The 22,379-nt window shown below is 44.1% G+C and overlaps 1 protein-coding gene across 1 annotated transcript in view; it reads right to left on the reverse strand.

The window, feature by feature from the left end:
- Positions 1-22,379, reverse strand: part of ZFYVE1 (zinc finger FYVE-type containing 1) — a 51,170-nt gene that overhangs the window by 21,124 nt on the left and 7,667 nt on the right. The window contains exons 3-4 of the mRNA XM_042943693.1: positions 6,335-6,839; positions 2,246-2,460 (exon numbers count right to left, since the gene is read on the reverse strand). Of these exons, the coding sequence (XP_042799627.1) occupies positions 2,246-2,460; positions 6,335-6,839 (720 nt within the window). The remainder of the gene's footprint in view (positions 1-2,245; positions 2,461-6,334; positions 6,840-22,379) is intronic.

The raw sequence follows: 22,379 nt of genomic DNA on the forward strand, positions 1-22,379 counted from the left end.
CTTATGCCAAACCCCTTTCTCCTATCCCTTCCTTCCTATCCCTCCCGGCCCCAGTCTCTATCCCCTAGTCCTCGGGGTGTCCTCACGACCCTAGCTCCAATCTTGTCAACAATCCCCAGCCTCTCTCCAGATCCCACACCCGCAGCACTGCCCCAAACGCCCTGCTCCCTTCCTGCTCCTCTGTCCTAAGCCTGCAGGCCTGGTAACACAGCGGTTAGCACAGAGCAAAGAGCACACTGCAAAAAAGAAGCAGCATTCACAGGGATCCACTTGATGAATTATCAAGAATGGTAAAATAAATAAGAGGTTGTGTTGAAACAAAATCCCTGCAATACTAAAAACAGAAAAACAGAAAAAAAGACACCAAATAAGTAAAAATACTTAAATAGGATTCCATGTCCAACTATGCGAAACAGCACAAATGCGATGATAGATGCATAGATATATACATACACACACGCTTTTGATGCAATCTACTTCAAGAGAATATAACGTAGAATAATTCCAAATATAGAAAGAGCTTTTATGATATACAGTTGTGGTATTTTTTATAATAGAGAAATTTTGGGGTGCCTGGGTGGCTCAGCTGGTTAAGTGTCCAACTCTTGATTTCAGCACAGGTCAGGATCTCACAGTTCACTAGATCAAGCCCCACATTGGGATTCTCCCTCTCTCCCCCTCCCCCTGCTTGTGCACTCTCTTTCTCGCTCTCTCTCTCTCTCTCTATATATATATATATAAGTAAAATGAATAAACTTTAAAAACATATAAATAAATAAACTCATTTTCAAAATTTCAAAATTTCAGAATTCTGTTAAAGAGAAAGTCTCACTTAGGTAACAACATTATCTTTATCATCTCTTGAACCTAATACCCCTTTTAATACCCCTTTTAAATAAAGAAAAGACAAGTCCCAGTCTCCTTCCATGAACAACAGTCTCTAGAGAGGAAATAATATGTTGTTATATTTGTTGAGAAGCAGGAGAATCTTATTGGTTATATAGGGTTCTGGAGTAAACCAGCCAGGGTGTATACCTGCTGCTACTTACGAACTGTGTAACCGATTACTTCACCTCTGTGCCTCAGTTTCCTCATCTGTAAAATGAGGATGGTAACTGTACTTCATACAGGGTGGTGATGTAAGGATTTTTTCTTTTTTTTTTTTAATTTTTTTATTTTTGAGAGAGAGAGAGAGACAGAGAGACAGAGCAAGAGGGGGGAGGGGCAGAGGGAGAGGGAGACACAGAATCTGAAGCAGGCTGCAGGCTCTGAGCTGTCAGGACAGAGCCTGACACGGGGCTTGAACCCACGAACAGTGAGACCATGACCTGAGCCAGAGTCGGACGTTTAACCGACTGAGCCACCCAGGCCGCTCAGGATTTTTTCTTTATAAAGATTTTTTTTTTTTTAACTTTTCATTTAAGAAAGACAGAAACAGCATGAGTGGAGGAGGGGCAGAGAGAGAAGGAGAGAGATAATCCTAAGCAAGTTCCAAGCTGCCAGCACAGAGCCCCATGCGAGGCTCAAACCCCCAAAACTGTGAGATCCTGACCTAAGCCTAAACCAAGAATCACTCAACCAAATGAGCCACCCAGGTGCTCCAAGATTTTATTTTTAAGTAATCTCTACACCCAACATGGGGCTCAAACCCACAACCCCGAGATCAAGTGTCACACACTCTACCAACTGAGCCAGCCAGGCGCCCTTGGCGTAAGGATTAAATGAACTAATTTATACACATTCCTCTGAATGCTAATATACAATAAACAGCAATTACTGTTATAGTGTGTCTGTGTTCATTTTTTATCTTGGGAAACTTCTACCTGTGACAGTGGTTTTCCATTTATACTGATAACAAAAGTTGCCTTCTTAAATAAATTTAATACAGGCTTAAAAAAAAAAAAAAGGTGAACCCTGTTCAGATAGCTGAGCCTCAGTACAAGGTCAACTCACCAGGGCTGGGCCACACCACGCAGAAATGAACGCTTTTTCTATCCTCTGAATACCGGGTGTTTCTGACATGGGGACCCATCACTTTTTAATTATCACCCAAGATTCCTCTGTACTCATGCTCCCGGCAAGATGAGCTCACTCAACACTTGTGAACTCCACTCACGCACTTCCTTTCCTTACAACCTGTCCTTCCAGCCCCGGTTTCCAATCCCCAGCAACAACATGGGAGCAGAGTGTTCTCGCCACCCACTGGTACCCCAGTGAGAGGCACTTGGGGCAGGAGCCAACTGACCTTCAGGGCTTTGAAGATGACCCCCGGGTGCCGGGGAGAACGGGTAGTGTTGTTCTCTAGCTGCTGCTCCAGAGCACGCCGGAGCCCAGAGAAGTCCGTGGGAGGGTTGTAAGTCCTCGTTCCCTTGTAGTGAATGGAACTGAAGGCTTCAGGGAAGCGGCCCAGCTTCCGGAACCGGTCCTGGATGAGCTTTTCTGGCACCTCAGAGGGGTGATCTGGACAAGGAAACAGGTACATAAACAATGACCCTTCTTTTAAAAAGAAAATCTGTCTTTCACTATAAAAGTAGTATATAGTCTGACTCTATATAACGTACACCTACAGGCAGAACTCATTTACGCTGTTAGACTTCAGGTTAGCCTTGCCTAGAAGGGAGCATGAGCAGGGCTTCCCCATGAAGTGGGTGCTGGCATGTCATGGTCTGGTACTGATTTCACAGGTACATCCAGACTGTGAAACTCATCGTGTTATACACTTTTGACATGATGTGCACTCTTCTGTATGTACATTATACTTCAAAGGAAAGTCTTCTTTTTCTTTTTAATCTGCTCACTGTAAAAAAATCCAAACATGTCAAAGCATGGAGGAAAGAAATAGATTTCCTCCGCTCTCTCCTACTTCCCAGAGGTGGTTATAGTTCAGTGTTTACCCTTTCAGGCCTTTTTTTTTTCCTACACACTTACCAACACATATATGCAGCTTGCTTGTATCACTTAATAACATACTGTAAGTATCTGTCTTTTTCATGACATACTCTGAGAAGTTCTTTATTCTTTTTAATAGCTACATTCCATTCTATAGGCATATTTAACCAGTTATCTACCAATGAACATTTAAGATAAATAGCTAGGGGCACTTGGGTGGCTCAGGCAGTTGAGCATCCAACTCTTGATTTTAGCTCAGGTCAGGGTCCCAGGGTCATAGGATTGAGCCCTGCATTGACCTCCATGGTGACAGCACGAAGCCTGCTTGGGATTCTCTCTCTCTCTCTCTCTCTCTCTCTCTCTCTGCCCTTGCCCTGCACTTGTTCTTACTCTCTCTCTCAAATAAATAAAATTTAAGAAAATAAAAGTAAAAAAAATAAAACCACCTAGCAGTAGATGGTACAAAGAAACAAGATTTTTTTTATCCATGAAGGGCTCATTATTTCAAAATCCTGAGCTAAAAATTAAACCTTCCCCTTACCAAATTTGTAAAAATCCAAAGTGGCATAAAAATGCAAATCACAGGAGGCATCTGAAAGTCAGCATTTCCAGTCTTCTTACCTCAGAGTCACTTGCTAAGGAGCCTCTGCTGGAACATTTAGATTTCTCATCTTCCTGCTAGACCCACATCCTTCATTCGGCCCCAGTCTCTCCACTTCCCTCTTATGCATGCCACTGCCCTGGCTCGGCCCCCATCACTTCTCATCCAGTACCGTGGTAACGTCCTGGCTGGTCTCCCTGCCTCCAGGCATGCCTCTCTAGTTCATCCTGCAACGGGCAGCCGTGGGATCTTTTGAAAATATAGATCTGATCATGTAACTCCCTGCTTAAAATCCTTCAGGGGCTCCTGTCATACTTGAGAACTGAGTCAAGGCATCTGTGATCCGGCCCCCGAGCAGCTCCACCATTTCCTCCTGTACAATCTGTGCTTCAGATACAACGAGCCGCTTCATTTACTTATCCAACAAACATCTAATGAGAGGCAACCATGTGTCAAGCACTCATCCAGGCTCTTTAGATAGAGATTACAAGACAGGCAAGGTTCCCGACTTCATAGAGTTTCCACTCTAATGGGAAAGAAACAAAAACAAGCAAGGAAGCACACAGGATGATTTCAGATAGTGATAGGTGCCCCGATGCAAATGAACAGAGCGTAACCACGAGGGTGCAGGAAGAAGGACCACTTTACCGAGGACATGAGCCAGGGCTCCAAGCCAGTGAGAGCTGAGTTGGATCTGAAGTATGTCCTGCTGAGGGAACAGTGTTCCAGGCAGACAGAGCAGCATATGCAAAGGTGGTAACACAGAAAAGGCTGGCGTGTCTGCTAAAGGGAGTGTGCATATACGTCACGTGCGCGGGGGCAGGCAGTGGGCAGCGGAAGGGGATGAAGGACATAACCAGAGAAGGAGTTCAGAGACACAGACAGGATTTAACAGTAAGGACACCGTAACTAGTTTGTAGTGAAAGCCACCGACAGCTTGTAAGCAGGAGTATGACACGATCTAAATTATCGATAAAGCCTTTGAAAAGATCTCCCTGGATGCTGTGTGGAAGGTGCACTGAGGGGCTAGAACGGAACTTAGGAAGCTATTAGAGAACCACATGCAGTTTCCTAGACACAATCTGCTCCTTCAAACCACCAGGGGTTTGGGCTTTCCAGAGCGTCCTTCCCCCACTGCCCTATCAAGTCACCTGTCCAGAGTTCAAACATCACCTCCCCTCTCCTAGATCCCCTTAGGATCTATAAAGATCCTCCCTCCTCTGGGAGTGCCTGGGTGGCTCAGTCGCTTAAGCACCTGACTTCGGCTCAGGTCGTGATCTCACGACTCATGGGTTCGAGCCCCCACATGGGGCTCTGTGCTGACAGCTCAAAACCTGGAGCCTGCTTCAGATTCTGTGTCTCCCTCTCTCCCTCCCCTGCTCCATTCACACTCTCTCGCTCTCTCAAAAGTAAATATTAAAAAAAAAAAAAAAAAGTCGGGGCACCTGGGTGGCTCAGTTGGTTAAGTGTTCGACTTTGGCTCAGGTCATGATCTCGCGGTTCCTGAGTTCAAGCCCCACGTCAGGCTCTGTGCTGATGGCTCAGAGCCTGGAGCCTGTTTCAGATTCTGTGTCTCCCTCTCTCTCTGACCCTCCCCCGTTCATGCTCTGTCTCTCTCTATCTCAAAAATAAATAAACATTAAAAAAAAAAAAAAAAAGTCCCTTTTCTGTACTACCACAGCTCCAGGACCTACATCCACTACAGAAGAGACCACATGTGGTCTCCCCAACTGAACTGTGAGCTACTCAAGGGCAAGAACCGCTTTTTTTCAGCTCTGCGCACCAGCACTCAGCATGTGGCATTGTGCACTTAAGAAACTCTGTTGACTTGGGGCGCCTGGGTGGCTCAGTCAGTTGAGCGACTGACTGCGGCTCAGGTCATGATCTCACTGTTCGTGGGTTCGAGCCCCACATCGGGCTCTGTGCCGACAGCTCAGAGCCTGTAGCCTGTTTCGGATTCCGTGTCTCCCTCTCTCTCTGCCCTGCCCTCCCTCGCTCGCGCTCTCTCTCTCTGTCTCAAAAATAAATAAACATTTTTTTTTTAAAGAAACTCTGCTGACTGAAGGAGCAGGTAAATGATACAACTGTGTTAGGGGCCCACACTACTGCCCCCACCTGTGTCCAATTACTGTTGCTGCACCTGCTCCCCCATCCTCCCTCCGATCATGATTTTACTTCCTACTTCTCTAAGGAGATAGAAACAGGAAGACAACTCCCACACACACCCCACATCTACCAATTACCTGCAATCATGTCCATACACTCTACCTTCCCTCCTGTGCTCACAGAGGGACTGTCCTTGCTCCTAAGGCCAACCCACCCACGTGGGCCTCACTCCAATTGTCCTGCTCTCTTCCACCTGCATTATTCCCTTCCTAGTGAAGCATTCCCACCAGTACACAAATCTCTGCAATACCTCACAGCTTCAATTTAAAAACGGGAAAATCTCCTGAAATCCCAAGTCAGCCTCCAGCTATCATTTCGTTTATCTGCTTCCCTTTGTAACTGAACTCTTTGAAAGAGTGGAATATATGCACAACCTTAATGCCTCTCCTCCTCTTCTCTCTTGATCCTACCCTGATCAGGCTTTCAGGCCCACCATCCCTGGGAAACAGGTCTTATCCAGATCACCAAGGACCTCTGTAATCCTCAGTCCTCATCCTGACCATAAGCAGATTTTGACGTGGTTGCTCACTCCATCCTCCTTCAAACACTCCTTCATGTCTTGCCCCAGGCAGAAATTTTACTGGGCAATCCACCACCACCAAGTTACTACTGCAGCCCAGCGGCTGCCTCCACGTACCCAGAAAGGTCGATCTGTGACACGGTACCCTGTCCACTTACCAGAGCCCAGCAGCTGAGTGTGCACAGTCTCATGGAAAATGATAACAGCAGGGCCCAGGGTGGACAAGGGGACATCCAGGCCACAGCGGGCAGTGGTAGCCTTGAGCTCCTTGGTGAAGTGTTTGAGATAAGCTTCAGAGGCATCCCCAAGGAACTTGAAGAGGTCATTATGCAGCCGGTCTGCGTGAGTTCGATAGATGACGAGGTCTGAGATGGCCAGGACCTTAAGCAGCAGTCGTGTTCTCTGGCTGAGATTCACCGTAGCCCCCAAGAGCCCTTCTGTGTCTATCACTGCTACTTTGTGGACTGGGTCATAGGCTGCCCACACTCCCACGGTGCAGGACTCCTGGGCAGGGGACGTTTTGAAGACTTCGCGACCATAAAAGAAAGTATGGTTGAGAGTATGAGACTTTCCATCACCAGTATTTCCAAAAATAGAAACCACCTTCAGATGCTGATCAGGTTTGCAGTCCAATTTCCTAATAAAGTCTTCTTCATTCGTTACCTTCAAAAAAAAAAAAAAAAAAGGAATATAAAATGCATACTAGTTAGAAAATCTGCAAGAACAACTGCTTCTCAAAGTCAAGGTCCTCGAATGGACTGTCCAGGTGGCAAGGGAAAAAAAGCCCCAGGATGACAGCCTCCCACCCAGCCTAACCCACAGAAAACAGCTAAGAACTTTCAAACCCTCAGTACAATTTAATGCTCGTGAAAAAGCTACAACTATAAAACTCTCAGAAGACATAGGAGCAAATCTTTGTGACCCTGGATTAGGCACTGGTTTCTTAGATATGACATTTAAAATCTGTATTCTGCAAGGATACCATCAAGACAGTGAAAAGAAAGCCCAAAGAATGGGAAAAAGTATTTGCAAATCATTTCTCTAATAAAGGACGAGTATTCCAGAATATTTAAAGAACTCCTGGGGCACGTGGGTGGTTCACTCAGTTAAGTGTCTGACTCCTGGTTTTGGCTCAGAACATGATCTTAACGGTTTGTGGGATCAAGCCCCGTGTCTGGCTCTGAGCTCTCCCTCTCTCTCTGCTCCTCCTCCACTCTCACTTTCCCTCTCAAAATAAATAAATGAGCTTTAAAAAAAATAACAACACAGGGGCGCCTGGGTGGCTTAGTGGGTTAAGCATCTGACTTCAACTCAGGTCATGATCTCAGTCTGTGGGTTCGAGCCCTGGCTGAGCTGTCAACACAGAGCCTGGAGCCTGCTTTGGATTGTCTCCCCCTCTCTCTGGCCCTCCCCGCTTGTGCTCTGTCTCTCTGTCTCTCTCTCAAAACATAAACACTAAAAAAAAGGTTAAAAAATAAACAAACAAACAAATGAATAATACAAGTCTTCACGTACTTATTAGGGGTGCCTGGCTGGCTCAGTCGGTGAGCATATGCAACTCAATCTCGGGGTCGTGAGCTCAAGCCCCATGTTGGGGGTTGAGAGTACTTTAAAAAAAACACAATGACAACACTGGTGAGAATATGGAGGAACTGCACTGCTTATGCACTCATTGCTGGTAAGAATGTAAAATGGCACAGCCACTCTGGAAAACTGCATGGCAGTTTCTCAAAAAGTCAAACACGGAGTTACCATACACATCAGTAATTCCATTCCCGGGTATGTATCCAAGTGAACCGAAAACATATGTCCACACCAACCTGAACATCGAATGTTCGTGGCAGCAGCAAGATTCCTAAGAGCCAAAAGGTGGAAACAGCCCTCATGTCCATCAACCGATGAATGGATAAACAAAATGTGGTGTATCCATAAGATGGAGTATTATAATTCAACCACGAAAAGGAATGAAGTACTGACGCATGCTACAACATGGCTGAACCTTGAAAACATCCTGCTAAGTGAAAGAAGCCAGACACAAAAATACTACATATTCTATGATTCCGTTTATATGAAATATCCATGATGGGCAGATTCATAATAACGGAAAGTATATTACTGGTTGCCAATGGCTGGGGTAAGGAAGGACTAGGGAATGACTGCTAATGGGTATACGGTTTCTATTTGAGTGATAAAAATGTTCTGGAATTAGTGTTAAGGATTGCACAACTTTATAAATGCACTAAACACTGAACTATATACTTTAAAAGGGTAAAATAGGGGCGCCTGGGTGGCTCAGTCAGTTAAAGCGTCGACTTCGGCTCAGGTCATGATCTCACAGTTCGTGGGCTCAAGCCCCGCGTCAGGCTCCATGCTGACAGCTCGGAGCCTGGAGCCTGCTTCGGATTCTGTGTCTCCCTCTCTCTGCTGCTCAATGCTCTGTCTCTGTCTCTCAAAAATAAATAAATGTTAAAAAAAAAAAAAAAAAAAAAAAAGTCAGGGCAGGAGAGAAGAGACCCAGTGCCAGTGAGATCCCAGACTGGACCCCCAGAAAGATGGGATTCCTACTCTCAGAATACAGAATCCCAGTGCCAAAGTTCCTAATCTAAATAAGCCATGTTCTGCTCCAGCAAGGAGTGATAAACCTTTACACCCAGTATCCTTTAGCCATAAGAGAAAACACACCTTCCTGATTCTTAAGAGTCTGCTGGTTTGACAAAGAGCAATTAGAGAAATATATTCAGGCCATGGGTGTGATAATATGAGCCCTCATTTCCCATAACCTCGTCAAGATAGTAAACTACTCATGATCCTATTAATAACATCATTATTGTTACGTTATTAATAGCCTTAACGTTAATGGCAATGCTAATAATTTACTGAATGCTTACTGCAATGACAGTGCCCTTAACTAGATCCATGAGGGCAGAACCATATCTATCCTATGTTTTCATCCCTAGTGTTTGGGATACAACCTGAAACATAGGAGAGGCTCAATATCTAGCTACTGAATGAATAAATGAATGAATGAATGTCATGCATGTTGCTAGGTACCTTACTCACTTTTCTCCACCCTATATCCTCCATAGGGCTTAACACACAGCAGCATTCGACACACCTGGTGATGGGCTCACTGACCTCCCAGACAACTGGGAGGAACAAAAAGTTACATGGAACAGCCCGTTTGGGACTGGGGTCACTCACTGGTTCCAAACTGCTAGGTCAGCCACAAGAGAAAGAGACGACAAAAGCTCCATAAAGCTCTACTGGCGAAGAGTCAGGTAAGGTCGGAGTGGTTGGCTCGAGAGCCAGCACCTTCCAAACAGTCCTGGGGAAGAAGACTAGGCCTAGGGATTTCCTCCCCGGGAAGTCTACTCTGTTGTGACTCTGTCAGCCCACAGAGCAATGGTTCTCTGCGATACATAGGGTGGGCACCTGAAAAGGGGGCATGTGGGAGCCTTTAAGTACACAATTAACTGCCTCAAGATTTATGTTAGTATCCACCAAGTGATATACATAACAAATATAAACAAACAACACATTTGGGATGAAAATAAAGCACTCCCTGTCAGCACGAGGGGGTATGATTTTGACACCCAGTGTCCTGGGGAATGTTAAACACACACGTTCCTGTGTTGGGCCTATGCATCTGAGTTCAATGCAAAGAATTCCAGGAGCTCAAAGCCCTAGGCTGGTTTCTCTACTGACAAGCCTTGGATAATCGTTTAACATGGACTGATTGTGGGTTTTTGTGGGTTTTTTTTCCACATGTAAAGGGAGGACATAGTCATCTTTGCCCTCCCAGACTGGGTAGTGGTTGCTAGTCAAATAAATAGGTAAATTGAGAAAATGCCTCGTAAACTGAAACCATATTTCATTTTTCCTTCTTCTGCCGTCCATGTTATTTCGCTCCCTGTTCTACTACTCAAATCATCCTAATCTGTGGCCGGTTTCCCCTGAGCTAGAAAGGAGAGAACAGCCTAGACGGCAGCAAGACTGATTTTCAGTGGGGGGGGGGGGGGGGGGGGGGGGGACATAAGGGGTAAAGAAAAGATAAGAAGATTCCCTTTCATGACGGAAGGAAGGGGCCAGAAGGGAACAAGGCGCTTGCTCTACTCGTTCTGCCAGTTTGCAATCAATGACCCCACTCTGCTCCACTCCTGGAGTGAAAGAAGCGGCCTGCCTCCCAGCCAGCCATGCCAGAGCCGGCCACCCCACCCAGCTCCACATGTCTGCAATGCTCCTCGGCCCTTACACAACAGCAAGAGCACTGCACCAAAGCTTCCCCTCCCCAACTTCTGCCTTCTGCTCTTCCCCCGAGCTCTTGGACAGAAACTCCCAAATTCCACTCCTGGCTTTGCGGCTGAGTGGCCTTGGAAAAGTTACTTCGCTACCAAGGCCTCAGGGAAAGGAGATACTAACACTCCATACCCGCCAGGGATACTGAGAGGGCTAAGGGAGATAAAGCAGGTAAAGGGCGCAGCACATTGCCTGGCACACGGTAAGCCCTCGATAAATATTACCCATGATTATTTCAAGACCAATTCATTGTGAAAACATCCAGGGACACAGCAGTGGCAACTGGGCTTGCACTAGCTTGTTGCCCAGTTGTTCATTCAGAGACTAAATCAGCAATGTGGTGAGATCTAAACGGAGTCTATGTAAAAATGAAACATCTCCGGGCCCCTGCCTGGCTCAGTCAGTAGTAGAGAATGAGACTCTGAATCTCATGGTTGTAGGTTCAAGCCTCACACTGGTGTAGAGATTACTTTAAAAATAAATAAACAGGGGGGCCTGGGTGACTCAGTCGGTTAAGCTTCTGACTTCGGCTCCGGTCATGATCTCCTGGTTTGTGGGTTCGAGCCCCATGTTGGGCTCTGTGCTGACAGCTCAGAGCCTGGAGCCTGCTTTGGATTCTGTGTCTCCCTCTCTCTCTGCTCCTCCCCCACTTGTGCTCTGTCTCTCTTTCAAAAATAAATAATAAACATTAAAAAAAAATTTTTAATAAATAAAATCTTGAAGGAAGGAAGGAAGGAAGCTCCCTGACTCCTTTCCTCTCCCTCTCATCAAAACAACATATTAGTAATACTGGCTCTTAGTATTTACTTTTAGTAAAGTGATTATCTAACATCATCAGTTCTTAAGAAACCAAAGAGTATACCTCTCTCTCACTCACAAAGCTTTTCGCTCTGTATAGAGTTCCAAACAGAGTTTCTAAAATGAAACATAACAATAACTCAGTGATCTCCACTGTTCCAGTTTAGAATTTAGAGCAGTTTATGATAGTGAAAAGTGTCCAGCAGTCACCCTCTGTCCCAAGCAGGCAGTGAGAATGATGACAATCTCCGTCAAGAAATTTCTGCTTAGCCCTTAGAGAATCATTCTAGAAAGAATAACCACATAAGCTTTGTTCTGAGGGAAAACAGCTTTGTCCCCTGCAAAGGGAAAAGCAAGAGATAGAGAAGGAACTGAAAGAGCCTGGAAGGAGGAAAGTTCAACAGAGCACAGAAGAGAAATCCCAAAGGCATCAGAAAAAAACTCTAGAGGAAAGTAGCTAAGCACTGAGGTCCTTTCAGTTCTGGCCTTTAGAGAAAAAAAGGAAAAAAAAGAAAAAAAAAAGAAAAAAGAAAAAAAAAAAATCTGTGCCAACTAAAATCATACAGTCCTTTAAATTTTTATAAAGATGTCCCCTGTGGCTGAGAGCAAAACCCAGCTCCCTCCCCAGAGTCATAGAAAGAGCTAAGAGAAGGCTGGTTGCGCCTACCAACCCCTCACAACCCAATGCTTACAACAGATCCCACCCCTGAACCAACAAAGATGATTTTATGCCTCCCCACTGAGATTCTAAAACTAGCCTCGGTCCATAGTTCCTGCCAAAGGGAACTTCCTACTAATTACTTCTACGTGTTGGTCTCTGATTTATCTTACTTTTCATTCCATTTTTAGCTGGGTTCAGAGGAAGAGACAGAACCCAAAGAAACCAAACCAGATTGTCACTCTTACCAGAACTGAGACCGCTATCCCAAAAGGAAACTAGAACTTTTTTCAACAAACGAGAACAACGTACATGTATCAAGCTTCATCTAGTGCCTGGCACTAACCTGATGACGTTAGATATACAGCACAGGTATACAACTTGGGTAACATCTTCCTTCTCCTGGGGAGGTAAAGGAGAAGTGGAAGGCGAGGGAACTCTTCCTAGAAAAATCCAGAGCCACTTTCATCATGTTGAAAAGAGCCTCCAGGTCGTGATTTAAGTCAATGATCTAATTTTCACACAAGATTTTACCTAAACAATGTCAAACAGACCAGCAGCTGATCTATTTTTACAATCCAAATGACAAGGATGTTCCATTCCAGTAATAAACTCCTATGCCAGAAAATTCTAGTAAACCTGTCTCTCCAACCTTGCAAGTCTAGAAAGTTTCCTTTCATTGTATTCTAAAAGGAGTGTGTAACTTTGTGTTTATCCATGTATGTGTCCATAGGGTTTCATAAAAAACTCAATTGTTTCTCAATCAAATGTTTTCTTAAGACCACTGAAGTCATGAGATTGGCCTCACAAACACACTGAGCACATTTGGTAAGGGCAAAGATCACTTTCTTCCACTCCAGTGTCCCCAAAGCATTCCATTACTTGAGAGGTCAGGAATTCTCCCCCCTTGTCTTAGGACTACCAGAAGTACTTCTGACACACAGCCTCCCGGACTCTGCCTGCAGTTCCCCTCCTACTCCAGCAAGAAAGAGAATGTTTGTATGCAGAAATGATCCACAAAGTGAATTCTTTAAAGAGGGTCATTTTTAGCTCCATGATCAGTTGGTTTCTTTGACCTCCACCCAACTCACTCTGTTCAGCTATCCTTCTATATCTGAACAAAAAGCTTTCCAAAACAAAGCTGAATTCTGAGGACAGACCGGAAATACCGAGTCATCCTCAAGACCCACATCACCCTAAGAGGATCTTTCAAGGAACTTCCAGATGGCATACACAGCCCCCCTCTTAAGTGGCACAGCATACCCGTATTTGGCCAGCTATAAAACAGACATAAGCTCCGACAAAGGCTCTGGGACTTAGCAATAAAAGTGCCAGGCCAGAAAGAAGACAAGAGAGCTAGGTCCACCTCTACTTGGATTAGATCATGGGCAATTTCACTCAACCCTTCTCTTGCTCAAAGCCTCCTCCATTCCCCACCCATCATCTCTTTTAACATTTTTCCATTCTTCCTGGTTCTGAACTTCCCAACCATAAGGTACCATGCTGGCCAGGGTCTGTTCTGTGTTGTTCACCACTGTAGCCCTAGCCCAGGGTCTGATACATAATAGGGAATCAACATATATTTGTTAAATGAGTGAATATCTAAATGCTACATTCTCTCCGGGAATAGTTTTACCGTTAAGGATTCAACCAACCTGCTTATATACCACTTGCTGATTTTTTCTTTCTAACTGAAAATTTTTTTTAATTTTGTAATGATTTATTTATTTTTGAGAGAAAGAGAGAGTGAGCAAGCGGGGAAGGGGCAGAAAGAGAGGGAGACAGAGAATCTGAAGCAGGCTCCGAGCCGTCAGCACAGAGTCCGGCTCAAACTCTCAAACCGTGAAATCATGACCTGAGCCGATGTTGGAGGCTTAACCGGCTAAGCCACCCGGGAGCCCCTCCACTTGCTGATTTTTTTTTAATTTTTTTTTAACATTTTTTATTTATTTTTGAGACAGAGAGAGACAGAGCATGAACGGGGGAGGGGCAGAGAGAGAGGGAGACATAGAATCGGAAGCAGGCTCCAGGCTCTGAGCCATCAGCCCAGAGCCTGACGCGGGGCTCGAACTCACAGACCGCGAGATTGTGACCTGAGCTGAAGTCGGATGCTTAACCGACTGAGCCACCCAGGCGCCCCATCCACTTGCTGATTTTAGAATAACCTTAAAGAATTTAACTTCCCTGGGCCTCAGTTTTCTCACCTGTAAAATGGGGTTAACAACACAATCTACTTCAAAAATTGCTGTGAGGATTAAATGAGATAATTGCACATCAAGCACTCTGCACATTGGAATCATGCAGTAAATGCCAGAAAAGAGTTGGCTGCCATATTGCTGTATTTATACTGGTTTGCTTCTAGGCCACAGTCATTACCACCACCACAGAATTTCATTCCATTATCCCAAGTAAAAACCCTTCCATGGGAAGGTTTCCAATACACAGCTCATTAAAAAATTAGAGATACTGGAAGAAGATGCTTACTCAATATTTACTGTTCCCTCCCTCAAAAGGATGTATCTTTTCAATTAAAAAAAAAAAAAAACTGTTCTGAGGTTGAATACATACATTATGCAGAAGACGGCATAACATTTTCAAAAGAACGACGTGCCATGATTCCAAGAATTATTACTATACCATAGACTCCCTAAAAATGTTCTTCTCATCCCTTGTGTCAAAAATCTTAATAGATGACACTGGCATTCAAGGCGATCTTTGGTGTCTGAAGTGGAGACCGAAAGGGCCTGCTCTTTTTTTTTTTAATTTTTACTGTTTATTTATTTTTGACAAAGAGAGAGAGAGACAGAGCATGAATGGGGGAAAGGTAGAGAGAGAGGGAAACACAGAATCTGAAACAGGCTCCAGGATCCAAGCTGTCAGCAGAGAGCCTGACGCAGGGCTTGAACTCACGGACAGCAAATCCATGATCTGAGCTGAAGTCGGATGTTCAACCAACTGAGCCACCCAGGCGCCCCACGAAAGAGGCTGCTTTCTATGCCATATCGAATGTGACAGTGGAGCCCTGGTGGAGTAACAACATGGCATATAACTACTTAAAGTTAACAAAGTAACCCCCCCAGCAGTATTCCCCTCCTCTGAATTTCCATAATATCCTCTCTATACCACTCAGACTTCATCCATCTTATTTCCACGTATTTGTCTTCTGTTACCACTGGAATGTCCTCTCCCCAAGGGCAAGCTCAGTATCTGAGTGCCGCTTGCAATTATCCTCAGTGGTCAGCACACAGTAGGCACTCATTAAATGTTTATTGAATTAATGATTAAATTGATTTATTCTCATTAATGCATTTCATTCATTCAACAGATATTGAGTACCTACTATATGCCAAACACTGGTTTAGATGCTGATGAACAGAAGAGGCAAAAATCACTGCCCAATGAAAATGGTTTTGTTTTGTCTTTTAATGTTACAAAAGTGACTGTGGTGATGATTGTACATATACATGAATGTACTAAAAGCCAAGGAACGGTATACTTTTTTTTTTTTTTTTTTTAATTTTGAGAGAAAGGGAATGTACACACAGGCTGGGGAGGGGCAGAGAGAGAGAGAGAATTCCAAGCAGGCTCCACACTGTCAGCACACAGCCAGATGCAGGGCTAGAACCCATAGACCGTGATATTCTGACCTGATGAAGTCAGATGCTTAACCAACTGAGCCACCCAGGTGCCCCTGAACTGTATACTTTAAATTTTTTTTTAATGTTTATTTTTTTGAGAGGGAGAAAGAGAGTGTGAGCAGGGGAGGGGCAGAGAGAAAGGGAAACACAGAATCTGAAGCAGGCTCCAGGCTCTGAGCTGTCAGCACGGAGCCCAACGTGGGGCTCGAACCCATGAACCATGAGATCATGACCTGAGCCAAAGTCAGACGCTTAACTGACTGAGCCACTCAGGTGCCCCTGAACTGTATACTTTAAATGGGTGAATTGTACAGTATGTGAATCATATCCCAATAAAATTGTTTTTTAAAAAAGTAAATCCAACATTAAAAAGAATGGAGATACTAGTGGACTTCTTTTATTGCAAAATTAAGATACAATTCTACACTTTTCTGTAGTTCTGTATTTTCACTATTTTAACATGCAGAATCTGTTGTTTTATAATTGGAAAATTTAAAAAAATTAAATTTAAATTTAAAATTAAAAAAAAAATCACTACCCTCTGCTATGGACTGTTTAACAGGTAAAGGGTTTTCATTTGGGATGATGAAAATTTTTTAGAACTAGACAGAGTAGGGGCGCCTGGGTAGCTCAGTCAGTTGAGCATCTGACTTCAGCTCAGATCACGATCTCCCAGCTCATGGGTTCAGGCCCGGCATCGGGCTCTGTGCTGACAGCTCAAAGCCTAGAGCCTTCTTCGGATTCTGTGTCTCCCTCTCTCTCTCTGCACCTTCCCCACTCGCACTCTATCTCTCTCTCTCTCAAAAATAAATAAACATTAAAAAAAAAAAAAAAAGACAGAGTAGGGGATGCACAAAACTTAACTGTTCACTTCTCCATGGTTAATTTTGTGTGATGTGAATTACATCTCAATAAAAATAAATAAATAAATGCCCTCATGGAGCATACACTCTAATGGGGAGAGGACCATATTCAAACAATTAAAATATACAGCACACACACCAAAAAACAAGTCATTGAATTAACGAACTGCGGTGAATCCATGCAATGGAACACTACTCAGCAATAAAAAGAAAAGAACTGAGACAGGCAAGATGAATGACCCTCCCTCCACAACATTACGGTGAGTGAATGAGCCAGCACAAAACAGCACTGCATGATTCTATTCATAAGAAACTCTAGAAAAACCAAATCTAAAGTGATAGAGAACAGATCAGTGACTGCTGGAGAACCGTTGTGGCAGACAGAAATGTTCTGTATCTCGGTGGTGGTGGCAGTGGTGGTGGTGGTGGTTATACACGTGCACGTGCATTTGTCAAAACTCATAAAAACGTACACTTAAAATGTGTATATTGCATCATACGTAAACTATATCACAATAGGGCTGGGTTTTTTTGAAATTTATTTATTTAAAAAAAAATTTTTTTTTTCCATTTATTTGTTTTTGAGAGACAGAGACAGAGCTTGAGCAGGGGAGAGGCAGAGAGAGACGGAGACACAGAATCAGAAGCAGGCTCCAGGCTCCGAGCTGTCAGCACAAAGCCCGACGCGAGGCTCAAACCCACAAACCGTGAGATCGTGACCTGAGCCGAAGTCAGAGACACTTAATCGAATGAGCCACCCAGGTGCCCCTAGAGCTGATTTTTTAAAGTATACATTATGTCAAATGGTGGTAAGTGGTATGAAAAGAAATCAGGAGAGACTAACAGTACAAGGCCAGGGCACGAGTTGCTCTTTGAAATATGGTGCTTAAGGAAGTTGCACTGTGAAGCAAAACCTCTTTAGGTCAATCCTTTTAAAAACAATGTAATGAACACAATTTTCTGTGGTAACAAAAGGAAGAGAAATGTCACGAACAATCCAAAACAGTACATAAGCCTAAAATCATTTCTATTTAGTTCTAGAAAGAAACTTTTCTCCCCTGGCAATAGCAGATTTAACTTCTTAATTCATGAAGGCAGGTTGGGGGAGTTAGGGAGGAGGAAGGAGAGGAGAGAGGGAGAGAAAGATGAGGGAAGGGAAGAGAGGAGGAACTAATGAGGGGAGGGTGGAAAGGGAGAAAAAGAGAGAGGGAGGAAACAGGGAAGGAAAGAGAAGACAGAGAAGAGACAAAAAGGAAAACTGGCAAGCAGGCTGTCTGCCTGTCCATCTGTCCAACAGTCATAGTCCAGATCTAAATAACAGAGTTGACTGAGAGAGACGTGGGGGAAAAACAATAGTGCACCCTGTGACCTATGATTGCATGGTCACCAGGCATGACAAGAGAGGGTACAGAAAGAATTATGGGATCCTCAAAGAGCCTCTGCTCACAGACAAGTACAAAAGAGAAATAAGCTTTCCTGGGAATGAAGATCTCTGTCATCTGCAACCCCCCACACCCGCCTAGTCTCACTTAACCTCTCAATTTTCATTTTAAAACATTTTTCATAGAGATTACTTAAACAAATAAGGCACATAATTGACACTCAATAAATGTTTATGACTGTTGCTGAGTGATACAGATAAAGCGAATTTAGCTCTTTTAAAGAAAAGGCTATGAAGAGATTACAGAAAACAGTTTAGCCATTTGGACTGACATTCACCAGGCAGAAAGAACTGAGCTAGAAAGCAGAGGAATTTCTAGAATACTCTATGCTGAAATGCTCAAGATTATGTTGTCTCTTAACTTGAACTTAGGATGTCTGTGTCTATATGCAGGAACCAGGCTCTGTCAGTTTTTTTCAAGCATTCTAATATTTAGAGTCAAATTCTCTGGGAAACACAGCAATAATTCAGTCTCAAATAGAAGGAAATCAAGAAGGGGAAAAAAAAATTTTTTCAAAAGCTACCAGAAAGTAGAATCATCCTCCAGTGAAGTCAAGCCAGAGGTCAGGTGCTTTTGCACACCTACTTCTCTAACCCAAGAATTCCAGCCACCACCAAGCTGACCACAAAAACCAATCAAAGAAACCCTCTTAACTGCTGGCCAGAAGCCATTGGAAAAATGGGGAAATGAACAAAACAGCGTCCCAGGAAACATCCATGCTCTCCTGCCTCCAAAAGCTCCTCTGTATCCCTTCCCATAGGCCCTCCCAATTCTTCTTGCCTAGAACTTTCTATATCCTTGTTTTCTTTCCCTTCTTCATCAATACATTTAGCAATTCTAACCTCAGAAACAGTCTCAAAGCAGTCAAGACCATCCCCCTCCCCAGGAAAGTTCAACCAGCTGTGTGAAGCACTTCCTTGGTACACAATCTCCAGGATAAACTCAGGGATACTACCGCCAGGAGATACATCCACAGGAAAAACATATAAGGACAACTTAACATGAAATCTGCCTGTTATATTGACCTTGGCTCAAAAAGTCAAATGTTTGCCTAATTCCAGAAAAATCAATCACTTCAAGGAAATAACAGACCAGAAGAAATAGATTCACACAAACTGGAGCTAACTTGAAATAGTTAAAGACAGGTTCCCTGAAAAGCTGATTCATAGTGGTTTTGATGGCTTCTATGGGTCAAATTTTAAAAAGCCCTATACTAAACAAAATAGCCTCCCAAGTTAAATGCTGGGACCCCGTTATAACTGAATGAGTCCAAGACTGAGAAAGCTCAAAAGATGCCAAGCAGAAACAGAAAGCACATCATAGGGGCCCTTTCCTCCTTCTGTTTGTCTGAGTCATCCTCAACCCTGCATTTCCCAGTAATTCTACACAATGCTTTCCCTCTACTACTATTACCAAGCAAAAGGGGCTTTTTTCACTTGGGTTTCTGAGAGTAAAGAGCAGTGATGGGGGAGGGAGCCCGTGCTACTCAATTACTGCTTATGATTGTGACAGTCAGCTCCTAAGCAGATGTTATTTTCTCATATGGCACCCAAGGATTAATATTGTAGCACATATATTCAAGTACCGACCAGAACTTGCCAAAGGGTCAACCAGCCACAGCATCAAAATTAGTCCTTACTTTGTAATGGTTTGGCCATCTGCAGAGCAAAAATGGGGAAGTTCCACAAATTAGATCGATTCCCCTGGCTCATGAACTGGTGGCCAGAATTAAGTCCTCAGGTGTTTCTGCCAGCCTATCTGAAAGCTGACCAAGCCCCAGCAAGGTACCCTATAAACCAGGAAACAGAGGACAGGGCCACAAGGGTCTCTAGCAGATGAAGTCCAAGAAGGAGCACAAAAGTGGGGCAGACCAGCACAGCCAGCTTATGGTCAAGGATTCCCATACAGTATGAAAACATCCTCTGCTATTTTCCATTCCAGAATCTCACAAGAATAATGTCTCTTTTAGCCAATTAAAAAAAAAAAAAAAAAAAAAAAAAAAAAAGCCAAGTCCCAGTATTTTGAGCCACACTATTCTGGGATTGTAAACAAGTGAAGCAGCCAAACAACGTGATGGGTCTTCTTAAAGGAACGGTCTCTGAAGAGAGGAAGTCTACCACTGTGCTGAAGAAGGAATGAAGAGGGCTCACTGTGGCCTTGCACTTCAGAGTGGGTCCAGACTGCGTATCTCTGAGTCAAGGAAGACCTGCCCCAGCGAACACTTTCTTAGCTTCTCACTGACCGCTCCTGGGTCACCGGGCTTCCTTATCACCTTGTATGCTCAGCATGAGGGGACCTAACTTGAAGAGTCTTTGGCACAAAAAGCTCCTTGGCTCTCCTAATGTCCCACTCGGGGGTCAGTCAGCACAAAGGGACAACAAGTGAAATTTCTCATCGGTTTGTTGCTCTACTTTCTTGGAAAGAAGACAGTCACAGGAAGTTTGTAGAAAAGGGACAAAGAAGAGAATGGGGTGGTTATTCACACAGGATGTCTGAATCCCTCACAAGACACAACAGATAGGAAAATACCATTCTCTTCTTTCACTAAGAACTCCCATTGTTAGAACTTTATTCTTCTAACCTTTGAGTTGTTTGAGAAGGGTGTTGTCTCTAAGTTCAAGAGCTTGGGGATTGATTTGTCAGTGTGAATCGTTTACTTATTATGGACTCTAAATAATGGACCTGAAAGTCTTCTGGTTTTCCTAGCACAGTTCTACTGAGGCCTAGAAAAATCAATGGCAACAACACAGAAGAAAATCTAACCATTTCATGAGAGAGGTTGCAAGTATGCCAAAAGAAAATACTGATTTCAGCTAGATTACTTCTGGGGAGCAAACAGAACCAAGAGAGGGAGGAAAAACTAGTGTATATGTTAAATTTTTGTCCCTGATACGTTGTCCACGTCACCAGAATGCAGATCTCCTATTAGACCAAACCTGCATCCTTTAGATCAGTTTCTCAATTGCAGCACAACTGACATTTTGTACCAGATCACTATTTGGGGGGGGGGGGGGGGGGGGGAAATCTACCCTATGTATTGTAAGATATTTACCAACACCCTGGCCTCTACCCATTAGCCACTGGCACATGCCCCAATCATGACAACCAAAGATGTCTCTCAACATTACCACATGACTGCAGGGAGAGTAAAATCACTCCCGGTTGAGAACCACTGAGTTAAATAAAACCAAATGAGACTAATTTAACTCTTCGTTGTATGAACCGGGTTCTTAAAGTCTTTTAGTTTCAACAAATCAATAAAATCCAGGGTGTGATCTGCACAAACCAAATGCCAAGGAGTCACCCCTGAGGGTGGTCATTCCTCACTCTCTATAACAGCATTCCTGTTTTATATCCAAACTTAGTCCCAAATCCATCAATGTCTTTTTTTTTAATACTTACCAGTTTATTAAAGGATATGATAAAAGGTACAAATCTACAGCCAGATGGAGAGATGCATTGGGAAAGGTATGGGGAAAACACGAGGAGCTTCCATGCCCCCTCCACACATACAACTCTCCCCAGTGTCCATGTGTTCATCAACCCAGAAGCTCTCTCTCATCGTGCCTTTCCATCTCCCCAGTGATTTTGGTGACACCGAATCGAAGCCACCTCTCACCTCATCTTCTGCAGTGGCCTAAGCGGTCTCCCTTCTTTTCCTCTTGCCCCACTACATTCATTACAATCCAGCCTTCACACTGAAGCCACTTCTTGAAAATTTCTATCAGATCATGAGACTTTCTACCAGAAAGCAGTCTGGTGCTTCCCAACACACGTAACAACCACACTTTTTCCTACGGCCTGCAAGGCCCCATGTCGTGTGGAACCCGTTCCCTTACACTCTCTGCCAGCTCCCTCCAGCCACAGGGACATTCTTCCTATACCACAAACATGACATACACCTTCTTTCTGTTCTCATTGCCCTCTGTCCAGAGAGCTATTTCCCCAGGTAGTATTATCCATCAGATCTGTGCTTAAAAGTAACCTCTGCAATAAAAGCTTCCCTGACCATCCTGCACAAGTAGCTTCCAAATCACTCTTGCTTAATAATACTACATCTGAGGGGTGCCTGAGTGTCTCAGTAGGTTAAGCATCGGGCTCTTGGTTTCAGAGCAGGCCATGATCTCACAGTTTCATAAGCTCAGGCCCTGCATCAGGCTCTGCTCTGGCAGCACGGAGCCTGCTTGGGATTCTCTGTCTTCTCTCTCTCTGCCCCTCGCCCACTCACGCTACCTCTGCCTCTCTCAAAATAGATAAATAAACTTTAAAAAATAATTAAAATTTATTTATCTATTTTGAGAGAGGCAGCGATAGCATGAGCAGAGGAGGGGTGGCGGGAAGAGACAGAGAGTCCCAAGCAGGCCCTGCGCTGTCAGCACAGAGCCTGACATGGGGCTCGATCTCATCAACCGTAAGATCATGCCCTGAGCCGAAATCAAGAGTTGGACACTTACCCGACTGAGCCACCCAGGCACTCCAATAAATAAAATAATTTAAAGATAATAATA

Source organism: Panthera leo, chromosome B3 (assembly GCF_018350215.1).
Source record: "Panthera leo isolate Ple1 chromosome B3, P.leo_Ple1_pat1.1, whole genome shotgun sequence".
Classification (NCBI taxonomy): Eukaryota; Metazoa; Chordata; class Mammalia; order Carnivora; family Felidae; genus Panthera; species Panthera leo.